Source organism: Somniosus microcephalus, chromosome 4 (genome assembly GCF_052327205.1).
Source record: "Somniosus microcephalus isolate GS21.2 chromosome 4, FLI_Smic_1.0, whole genome shotgun sequence".
NCBI classification, from domain to species: Eukaryota; Metazoa; Chordata; class Chondrichthyes; order Squaliformes; family Somniosidae; genus Somniosus; species Somniosus microcephalus.
Genome location: NC_140990.1, coordinates 317,208,878 through 317,220,594, shown reverse-complemented (window position 1 = coordinate 317,220,594; position 11,717 = coordinate 317,208,878). Strand labels below are relative to the sequence as shown.

At 50.1% G+C, this 11,717-nt stretch overlaps 1 protein-coding gene across 3 annotated transcripts in view; it reads right to left on the bottom strand.

Annotated features, from left to right (window-relative positions):
* Positions 1-11,717, bottom strand: part of cfap65 (cilia and flagella associated protein 65) — a 217,141-nt gene that overhangs the window by 131,134 nt on the left and 74,290 nt on the right. For all 3 annotated transcript variants that reach the window (XM_085986795.1, XM_085986797.1, XM_085986796.1), the window contains exon 8: positions 3,580-3,802. In XM_085986795.1, coding sequence (XP_085842921.1) covers positions 3,580-3,802 — 223 coding nt within the window. The remainder of the gene's footprint in view (positions 1-3,579; positions 3,803-11,717) is intronic.

Sequence of the window (11,717 nt, the reverse complement as noted above, 5' to 3'; positions counted from 1 at the left end):
GCAGGGCAAGCTGGCCCACAATAGGAGGCAGCAGCAACGGACCGGGGGAAGCCGCCCTGAACTTAAAAGTCCTCAGCGATCTGGAGCAACGAGTGGAACGGATTATGGCAGGCCGACTGATTGGCCCCGTCGCCACTGGAGATGCCGACCCCGTTCTGGACAGCAATGGTAAGGTGATCACCTTTTGGACCTCTCTCTTTCCACTTGTGCCTCACACCAGCATCCTTTGCCACTATCGAACCAATGCAGTGCATTGCAGCACTCATGCCTCCCTCGCTGCCGCCCTGTCCTCACTCTAAAGCAACTCTTGTACCTCCCTGCTTTCAGATGCTGATTCGCCAGGTGAGGAGGCGGACCCTCAAGCTGCCACTGTGAGTGAATCGGAAGGCGAGGAGGAGGAAGAGGAAGCCGGAATATCAGTGCCACCCTCAGCCGAGGCAGCCCATGGCCATAATGGGGGCACGTCTTCCCTGGAGGGGAGCAGGGGGGAAGGGTCTGAGCAGGGGGAAGCTCCGGGGCCCAGCGGGCTGCAGCAACACGGGGGGGTAGGGAAGCTCGGCGGCCTTCTCCCCGGAGGGAGAGTGTGGCCTCCAGTCCTGCTACAGTGAGCGCAGAGGAGGTGCGGCTCCTTGCTGAAATGGGCGCCCAGGCGGAGCGCAGGCACACTGAGCTCAGTGGCAAGGATGCCTGACTCCATAGAGTCACTGGCAAGGAGTGTACAGGAATTCGGGGCAGCACAGGTGGCTTCCAGCCAAGTGCTTAGTCGTGCCATGCAGTCACTGGCTGGTCTGATGCAGACACAGATCAGGGCCACACGAGCACTAACTGCTGCCACCCTTGCTGGATCGGGCAGGATTTGCCGGGGCCCTTGCCACGCCGCAGCAGGCCAGCAGTCTGTGCTTCAGCAGATTGCTGCGCATGGTTCAGTGCTGCCCCGTGCGAGTGCCAGTGTCTCATCCGACCAGGGAGAGCCTGTGCTCTGTCAGGTTGGCAGCATTCCTGCTGCCAACACTGTCACTCCTCCACTGCAGCTGCCACCACCCGTAGGGCAGACTGCTGCCACCCAAGCAGAGTTGGAGCAGTCAGCAGCCAGGCCCTCCAGGCCCAGAGCTGGTCCAGGCCGTCCCCCAAGGGCATCTGCCGACTCACTAGCCTTCCCCCAGCCTTGCTGCAGCCACTGGGGTCCCATTGCGGAGGAGCTGCAGGGTGGGAAGGGGCCAATCTCGGAAGTGAGGCAGATCACCCTCACAGGCCAAAAAGTAGGAGGTGTGGCAAAATGCTGTGTTTTTTTTTGTGATGGCCGAGGATCATGGTCATTTTTGTTTAACTCTTTTGTTCATTGTTTCCAGGTTGTGAGAGCCAGTTATGTGTCTGACTGTTTTTTGGGGGGTTTCTCTGTATTTGTTTGTCATGCGGGAAGGGCACAGAGTTTGTTAAATAAATAATTGTCTTTATTCAGATTGTGCATGTTTGCACTTTGAACTATTTGTTGCCTTGACAGGCTCAGGGTTTGCGGAGCGGCTCCATTCATGTTCTTTCAATGGCACAAGCCATTCCCTGAGAGGGGGCCTAGAACCGACTTGCAATAAGCCACTGACGGACGGCCCTTGCACTTTGTGCCTCCCTCCCGTCTTGGTGCTCCTCCTCCTCCTCTGGTGGTCCTCCAATGTCTGCTGGCAGTGGCTGATTCCTGAGGATAGCCAGGTTGTGCAGCATGCAGCACACTGCAACGAAATGGGAGACTCGCTCAGGCGAGTACTGAAGGGCTCCCCTGGAATGGTCCAGACAGCGGAACCGTTGCTTTAGCACGCCGATTGTGTGCTCAATGATGTTCCTGATCGCTTGATGGCTGTCATTGTATCGCTTTTCAGCAGGGGTGCTGGGCGCACGGAGCGGGGTCATCAGCCAGGTGCACAAAGGATAGCCCTTGTCCCCGAGAAGCCAGCCTCCTGGGTGAGCTGGGGCTTCAAAAAGGTCTGCCAAAGAAGTCTGGCGCAGGATGAAGGCGTCGTGGCTTCTGCCTGGAAAGTGGGCATTGACAGCTAGTATCAGCTGCCTGTGGTCACACACCAACTGCACGTTCAATGAATGGAACCCCTTCCGGTTGCGGTAATCTTCGGCATTCTCTAGAGGCGCCCGCAAAGCCACATGCGTGCAGTCAATGGCGCCCTGGACCATGGGGAAGCCCGCTATTCTTGCAAATCCCATTGCACGCTCCTGCTGCTTGTCCAGGATCATGGGGAAGGAAATGTACTGACGTCTCCTTTTGAAGAGTGCATTCGTGACTTGGCGGCTGCAGCAATGCACCGCGAACTGGGAGATATTGGCAATGTCCCCAGTAGCGGATTGGAAGGAGCCGGTGGCATAGAAGTTCAGAGCCACTGTCACCTTCACTGCCACCGACAGAGATGTCCTGCTCCTCAGCTGAGGCTGCAGGTCTCTCTGAAGCAGGTGGCAGATCTCAGTGACCACCTCCCTTCTGAATCGAAGCCTCCGAATACACTGCTCCTCAGACATGTTGAGGTATGAGAACTGCTGGCGGTATACCCTGGGAGGGTAAGGCCTCCTGTGCCGACGCCTGTTGGCCCTCCTCCGTCTGGCCATGATTGGCACTCTCTCTCGGCGTCTCTGAGCCCTCTCAATGCAATGGAGAAACCCAACGTTTCCACCCATTGCAGCCCTCATTATATGTGGCCACTCAAGGCTATGGCACTGAAAAATCAATCCAACTGCAAAGCTCTGGGCTGAAGCCAGAAGTACCTGTGCGAGCGCTGAGTCAATGCAGAAAGCTCTCTCCCTTTGTCTCTCTGCAAATCTCTCTCTCTCTCACACAGGAGTGGTCCAAAATGGCTACCACAAAGAAGGCAGGAAGAGCCCCCTTTAAATAGCGCCCCCCCAGCCCCACAGCAACTGGGAACCGTTCCACTCAACCAGTCGCTGGGAGCGCCAGGCGGAAAGGGGGGCGCCACTGAAGTTCCGGTTCGGGGCGCACCAAGGGCGTTGCACCATGAAATGACGTCAGGATCTGCGCGCGCAGCTGAGCGGGCGTTGCGGTTTTGCGCCGCCGCTAAATGTCCACTCAAGTTCGCGAGAGGCGCAGATCGCGCCGCGCCCGGGTGCTAGCCGCTTCACGCCTCACTTATTGCCCTCTTAAGGCGCTAGCGGCTGGCGCTACCAACTGAATTTCTAGGCCTTAATTTATTACTTCACTCAGAGGGTTGTAATTCATTGGAATTCTCTACTCCAGAGGGCTGTGGATGCTCAGTCGCTCGAGTATATTCAAGACAGAGATCGAGAGATCTTTGGACTTTAGGGGCATCAAGGGCTATGGGGATTGGGAGGGAAAGTGGAGTTGAAGTCGAAGATCAGCCATGATCTTATTGAATGGTGGAGCAGGCTCGAGGGGCCGTATGGCCGACTCCTGCTTCTTATACAACTGTAATGTAACTTACGCCCCTTTGTATTCCAGCCCCCTTAAGTTAAAGCCCAACATTCCTTAAGCCTTTAAAAAAAAATTTTTTTGTAGATGATTTCTGCATTGCCTCAGCTTGGCTTTTTCATGTTGGCAACAATTTGTACCTTTGCACAATCCGATCACCTTCAGCACGGACTTGGAGCCGTTCCCGGGCATTGTCACGTGGTAGTAATCCACGCTATGGGCGCCGACAGTCTGTGGCGTGAACCTGATGGGGATCTGGAACCTGCTGCTGGCCAGGGCAGTGCCCTCCCTGACATCGCACGTGAATTCGGACTGAAGCGGTGCAGGGTGCTGGTAATGCACGATTCTAAACGAAGTGTTGACCTGCCAAGCACAAGGTAAAAAAAAAAACAATTAAAAAAATTTGACATCATAGATTACATTCAAACTTACTCTATTTGATAACATAGGAAATAGGAGCAGGGGTAGGCCTGCTCCACCGTTCAATCAGATCATGGCTGATCTGCACCTCAGCTCCATTTACCGGGCCTCTGCGCCATATCCCTTGATACCCTTACCTAACAAAAATCTGTCGATCTCAGTCTTGAATGCTCCAGTTGACCCCCAGCATCTACAGCCTATTGGGGGAGGGTGTTCCAGATTTTCACGACCCCTTGTGTGAAAAAGTGCTGACGAAGGGTCCCTGACTTGAAATGTTGGCTCTGCTTCTCTCTCCTCGATGCTGCCTGACCTGCTGAGTGTTTCCAGGATTTTCTGTTGTTATTTTTATTATATATGAAAAAGTGCTTCCTGATTTCACCCCTGAACGGCCTAGCTCTAACTTTAAGATTATATTCCCTTGTGCTGGACTCCCCCCACCAGAGGAAATGGTTTCTCCATATCTACCCTATCAAACATTTTAAACACCTCGAACAGTTCACCCCTCAATCTCCCATACTCAAGGGAATACAAGCCATCTTGGTGCAACATGTGCTCATAATTTAACCCTCTCGCAATGCAAATGATAAGCATATAACAGCAACTTTCTACAGCACTCTTAAAGGAAATAGTTTCTCCGCATCTACGCTATCAGAGACCACTGAATGACTGGCATTCGAAAGGCATAGAAACATAGAAGATAGGAGCAGGAGTAGGCCATTCGGCCCCTCGAGCCTGCTCCGCCATTCAATGCGATCATGGCTGATCATCCAAATTCAGTACCCGGTCCCTGCTTTCTCCCCATATCCCTTGATCCCTTTAGCCTTCAGAAATATATCCAACTCCTTCTTGAATATAATGGCCCAGAAATTCGGGTCCCCACGGGTGAGTACGCACGGGGTACTCACGCGTAGGCACAACGAAAGTGCCGGTTTCAGGCATGCACTGCGCATGCGCGGGAAACCGGCACTTCCGTTCCCCTGAAAGAAGGGGTTGACAGGTGGAACGCATGCGCAGGAGAGGCAGCGCGTGCACATCGAACTTACATTTTTTTCCCAGGTTTCTCCGGGAGGGTAAGTCTCCAGCAGTTACACTTTTAAAAAGCAGGCGCAAGGCCCTGCTTTTAACAAGGTAAGTGGTGAATTAATTAAAATTAAAGCATTTTTTCCACAGGTTTATTATTTTTAAACACTTTAAAGAAAGGTAAGTTTATTTTTAGCCCCGTTAGAAAATGTAATTAATTTTTTCAAAAATTTAAATTATTGTTTAAAATAGTTATTTCATGTAATTTATAGTTATTTTAAAAATGTGATGGTTTTTTAAAAATTTATTTGAAGTTTTAGTGATGTTTTGGGGCTTATAATATTTATAGTTTTGACAGCTCTTCCTGTCAAACTTATGAATGAAGTATTCCCTGCTACCATTGGCTCTCCATGGCCCACGTGATCCCAGGGGACGCATCGAACTAACTGCGCCCCTGGGATACGCAAACACTGCGCGCCGGCAGTTGGAGCAGGCCCAGGATCGGAATCCCACGCGGGCCCACAGCTCAACGGCTGGCGCGCTAGGTAAGTGCAGGTCGGGGGCTTGCACCCGCGGGAAGCCCCCGACCCGAATTTCTGGGCCATTACTGTGTAATAAGTACATGCTCTGTCACTGCATCCTCATCCAGCAATAAGAAACAAAGAAAGAACTTGCATTTATGTAGCGTTGTTCATAACCTCAGGACGTCCCAAATCACTTTACAACCAAAGAAGTCATACTATAGCACAGAAGGAGGCCATTCGGCCCATCGTGTCTGTACCGGCTCTTTCGGAGAGCAATCCAGTTAGTCCCACTCCCCCACTCTTTCCCCATAGCCCTGCAATTTTTTCACCTTCAACCATTTATCCAATTCTCTTTTGAACACTACTATTGAATCTGTATCCACCCTATCAGGCAGTGCAGTCCAAATCCTAGCCGCTCGTTGCATAAAAAGGTTTTTCCTCCTGTCGCCTCTGGTTCTTTTGCCAATCACCTTAAATCTGTGCCCTCTGGTTATCGACCCTTCACCTATTGGAAACAGTTTCTCTTTATTTACTCTATCTAAACCCTTCATGATTTTGAACACCTCTATCAAATCTGCTCTTAGCCTGTGAAGGAATAAGCCATATAACCTATTCAGAAAAATGAAAGCATTGTGGCCTTATTTTAATAATGACAAACTAGGTTTGGAAATTTAGAAACCTAACTATGAAATAGCTGTGAAAGCATTAAGATCATAAGAAATAGGAGCAGGAGTAGGCCATTCGGCCCTTCGAGCCTGCTCCGTCATTCAATGAGATCATGGCTGATCTTCTGCCTCAACTCCATTCACCGGCCCTATCTCCATATCCCTTGATGCCCTTACTAGTCAGAAATCTATCGACTTCTGTTTTGAATATACCCAATGACTGAGCCTCCACAGTCCTCTGGGGTAGAGAATTCCAAAGATTCAACACCCTGTGTGTGAAGACATTTCTTCTCACTGGAAGCCTGTGGCCAGTGGGGTACCACAGGGATCGGTGCTGGGTCCCTTGCTGTTTGTGGTCTACATTAATGACTTGGATATGAATGTAAAAGGTATGATCAGTAAGTTCGCGGATGATACAAAAATTGGTAGGGTGGTAAATAGCGAGGAGGGTAGCCTCAGTCTGCAGGACGATATAGATGGGTTGGTCAGATGGGCGGAACAGTGGCAAATGGAATTTAACCCGGAAAAGTGCGAGGTGATGCACTTTGGGGGGACTAACAAGGCACGGGAATACACAATGAATGGAAAGACCCTAGGCAAGACGGAGGGTCAGAGGGATCTGGGTGTGCAAGTACACAGATCCCTGAAGGCGGCGGAACAGGTGGATAAGGTGGTAAAAAAGGCATATGGGATACTTGCCTTCATTAGCCGAGGCATTGAATATAAGAGCAAGGAGGTTATGATGGAGCTGTATAAAACACTGGTTAGGCCACAGCTGGAATACTGTGTGCAGTTCTGGTCGCCACACTACAGGAAGGATGTGATCGCGTTGGAGAGGGTGCAGAGGAGGTTCACCAGGATGTTACCAGGGCTGGAGCGCTTCAGCTATGAAGAGAGACTGGGCAGATTGGGTTTGTTTTCCTTGGAGCAGAGGAGGCTGAGGGGGGACATGATTGAGGTGTACAAAATTATGACGGGCATAGATAGGATGGATGCTGAGGAGCTTTTTCCCTTAGTAGAAGGGTCACTAACTAGGGGGCATAGATTCAAGGTAAAGGGCGGGAGGTTTAGGGGGGATTTGAGAAAGAACTTTTTCACCCAGAGGGTGGTTGGAGTCTGGAACTCACTGCCTGAAAGGGTTGTGGAGGCAGAAACCCTCACATTTAAGAAGCATTTGGATGAGCACTTGAAATGCCATAGCATACAAGGCTACGGGCCAAATGCTGGAATATGGGATTAGATTAGACAGGGCTTGATGGCCGGCGCGGACACGATGGGCCGAAGGGCCTCTATCCGTGCTGTATTACTCTATGACTCTATGACTCATCTCAGTGTTGAATGGCCTACCCTTTATCTTGAGGCTGTGGCCCCTGGTTCTAGACTCCCCAGCCAAGGGAAACATTCTCCCAGCATCCATCCTATCAAGCCCTGTAATAATTTTGTATGCTTCAATGAGATCCCCTCTCATTCTTCTGAATTCAAGAGAATACAGGCCTAGTTTACTCAATCTCTTCTCGTACGACAGTCCCGCCATCCCAGGAATCAATCTTGTGAACCTTCGTTGCACTCCCTCTATGGCAAGTATATCCTTCCTTAGGTAAGGAGACCAAAACTGTACACAGTACTCCAGATCTGGTCTCACCAAGGCCCTATATAATTAGAGTAAGACTTCTTTACTCCTGTACTCAAATCCCCTTGTAATGAAGGCCAGCATACCATTTGCCTTCCTAATGGCTTGCTGCACCCACACATTCACTTTCAGTGACTCATGTACAAGGACACCCAGGTCCTTTTGAGCATCTGCATTCCCCAATCTTTCACCATTTAGGAAATACTCTGCCTTTCTGTTTTTTCTACCAAAGTGGATAACTTCACATTTATCCACATTGGCCCGTATTTTCCGATCGCAGGCCTCCCGCGGGCGATCAGGTCAGCCATGATCTTATTGAATGGCGGAGCAGGCTTGAAGGGCCGAGAGGCCTACTCTTGCTCCTAATTCGTATGTCTGAACCTTTAGACCCAATTAAGAGTCTTTAGGATTCGGCTACCTCAAACTTTAGTTGAAAGTGAACATCTTGAGAAATACACCTGATCCGGGGTAGCCCTAAAGGGGCTAGGACTAGTAAATATCACTTCAAGCCTTCTCTGCTTCAAGGAGAAAAACCTCTGCTTCTCCAGTTTTAGCAGCAGATGCTCAAGTTAGTCTTGGTTATGTAGGTTCTTATTAGCTGCTGTAGCACTGAACACTCCCCAACAGTCAGAAAAATATTTAATTTTTAACAGGTGTTGAAGAACTTTTGGGTGCTCCGGTTTCCTCCCACAGTCCAAAGATGTGCAGGTTAGGTTGATTTGGCTATGATAAAATTGACCCTTAGTGTTAGGGGATTAAATACGTGGGGTTACGGGGATAGGGTGGGATATGTGTCGGTGCAGGCTCGATGGGCCGAAATGGCCTCTATCTGCACTGTAGATTCTAAAAAAAAAAGTGTAGTCACTGTTGTAATGTAGGAAATAAGGCAGCCAATTTGCACACAGCAAGTTCCCACAAACAGCAATGTGATAATGACCAGCTAATCTGTTTATTAGTGATGTTGGTTGAGGGATAAATATTGGCCTAGGGCACCGGGGAGAACTCTCCTGCTCTTCTTCGATATAGTGGCCGTGGGTCTGTGGGTCACGTACAAAGCTGTGTCATCGCACCAACACTCTTCTCGATCTTCCTTGCTGCAATGCTCCATCTCACCCTCAGTAATCTCCCCGCTGGAGTGGAGCTAATCTACAGAACAAACGGGAAACTGTTCAACCTCTGTCGCCTCCAGTCTAGATCCAAGGTCGTCCCATCCTCTGCCATCGAATTACAGTATGCAGACGACGCTTGCATCTGTGCACACTCGGGGGTCGAACTCCAAAGCATCGTCAACACCTTCACCGAAGCGTACCAGAGCATGGGCCTTACACTAAACATCCGTAAGACAAAGGTCCTCTACCAACCTGCCCCCGCCACACAGTACTGCCCCCCGATTATCAAAATCCACGACGAGGCCTTGGACAACGTGGACCACTTTCCATACCTCGGGAGCCTGTCAACAAGGGCAGACGTTGATGACAAAGTCCAATACCGCCTTCAGTGCGCCAGTGCAGCCTTCGGTCGCCTGAGGAAGAGAATGTTTGAAGACCAGGACCTCAAACCCGGCACCAAGCTCATGGTCTACAGAGCAGTAGTGATTCCCGCCCTCCTTTATGCTTCAGAGACATGGACCATGTACAGCAGTCACCTCAAAGCACTAGAGAGGTACCACCAATGCTGCCTCCGCAAGATCCTGCAAATCCATTGGCAGGATAGCCGCACCAACGTCAGTGACATAACAAAGACTCACTACGCACTTGGTTGTACGTAAAACAAGGCTTTAATCGACTTGTAATAAAACATGGAGGTCTAGTTAGTAGCCACTAGCGTCCTGTTTCCAGACTGTCTCTGGCCAAGTTGGGCCCACGCCTGAGTATTTATACTGCTCGGGCGCCGCCCTCAGCTGGCCGTTCAGTAGTACTTCCTGAGTTACTTCTTGAAGAAGTTGCGATTTATGACAGTCAGTGTACTCGCTCAGGCCAACCTCCCCAGCATCGAAGCTTTGACCACTCGATCAGCTCCGATGGACGGGTCACATCGTCCGCATGCCCGATACGAGACTCCCAAAACAAGCGCTCTACTCGGAGCTCCGGCACGGCAAGAGAGCCCCAGGTGGGCAGAGGAAATGCTTCAAGGACACCCTCAAAGCCTCCTTGAAAAAGTGCAACATCCCACCGACATCTGGGAATCCCTGGCCCAAAACTGCACAAAGTGGAGGAGAAGCATCTGGGAAGGTGCCGAACACCTCGAGTCTCTTCGCCGGGAGCAAGCGGAAGCCAAGTGCAGGCAGCGCAAGGAGCGCACGTCAACCCAAGCACCCCACCCACCCGCCCCTTCAACCGCCGTCTGCCCCACCTGTGACAGAGACTGTAGGTCCCGCATTGGACTCATCAGTCACCTGAGAACTCATTTTTAGTGTGGAAGCAAGTCATCCTCGGTTCCGAGGGACTGCCTAAGAGAGAGAGACAGAGAAGAGAAAGAGAGTGGCCGTGGGATCTTTTGCATCCACCTAAGAGGGCAGACTGGGCCTAAGTTTAACGTCTGATCCGAAAGACGGCACCTCCGACAGTGCAGCGCTCCCACAGTACTGCGCTGGGGTGTCAGATAATAATAGAGCGGCACACAAGATGGTAAATCAACGTTAACTATCTGTAAGGCTTTAGTCAGTGAGAGAGCACAGCAGGGTTTCAATATATTACATATTACATTGAATTACATAGCATTAATAGAATACAGGTACGTTATTAACATTGTAGGCTACTTAACTTTTGTGGCAAATTTATTGCTTTTGCAATAAGAAATTTCATCGAGATTAATTACATTTCGCAAAAGAATTTCAACATGCAGTTTTACCAAAAAAATCGCAGTAACTCAGACATGCCAGTTGGTGGCACTGCTTGACTGCTGAGAGCCACTCAGGCTCCAATTATATTAATGCTGCAATAACAAAATTAGCTCTTGGTCCAGTGACTTGGAAAGTGAACAGCCTGGGGGGGGGGGACGTTCGAGGTGGGGGAGATGGTAATTTCACCTTAAAAAGGGAGTCTCGCCATTAAAAGCGTGTCAGCTTGTTTGTTGCCATTCTGGTTTCTGGGTCGGAGGCTGTGTAAACTAGGCTCGCACTGCCGCCATACACCACAGGGAGCAGCAACACACAGGCGGAGGCGCCCTCCTTCAAATGAGACACGGGGTGGGGGAGAAAGGAATAGGAGTTTTATGCTGATAGGGTTAGATGAGGAGGGGTGCGAGGCAATGTTCCTACTGATTTTTTCGGGCCGCGCGGCCCCTTTAACAGGCTGCGCAGCCATTCAAAATTCGTGCGTGTGCGGTTTTCCATTTAAAAGCCGGTGAGCCGGTTTGCGCGGGTCATCCAGAGCGCTGTGCGCGCTGCTTAAAGGTAACATTGGTGAGAGGCGGCTCACGTGGAGCATAAACACCGGCGTGGACCTGTTGGGCCGAATGGCCTGTTTCTGTGCTGTAAACTCCATGTAATTCTTAAGGGTTTTCAGTGAAATGAGCCTAGGCAATCTTAATCCACTTCACAGAGGAAGTATTTTAATAAAACAGGCCATATCGATAATCTGACTGACAAAGGATTTAACTTGTGTTACATCTGACCTGGAACGGCTTGATGTGGTTTGTGTCGAGGGAACTCCGTCACTGTCCCAGCCAAAGTTCCTCCCTTAACCAATACTGGCAAAAATGGATTAATCGATCATTCATCTCTGTTGTTTGCGAGAGCTTTCCATTGGCAAATTGGCTGGCATGTTTGCTCACATAACAGTTACTGCACCTCAAAGTAATTTATTCAATGTGAAGTGCTTTGACATGCTATATAAATAGCAGTCTTTCTGTTTTTTACCATAACCTGTGCTATTACTGGCTGTAAAACACAGTGGGGGCGTACTGAGGGTGTGAAAGGTGTTACATAAATGCAAGTCTTTCTTTTTTTAATCTAACCCATGCTGCATCTGACCTGGGAGTTTTTGATGGGACAGTGTAGAGGCAACCTGAACCTACAA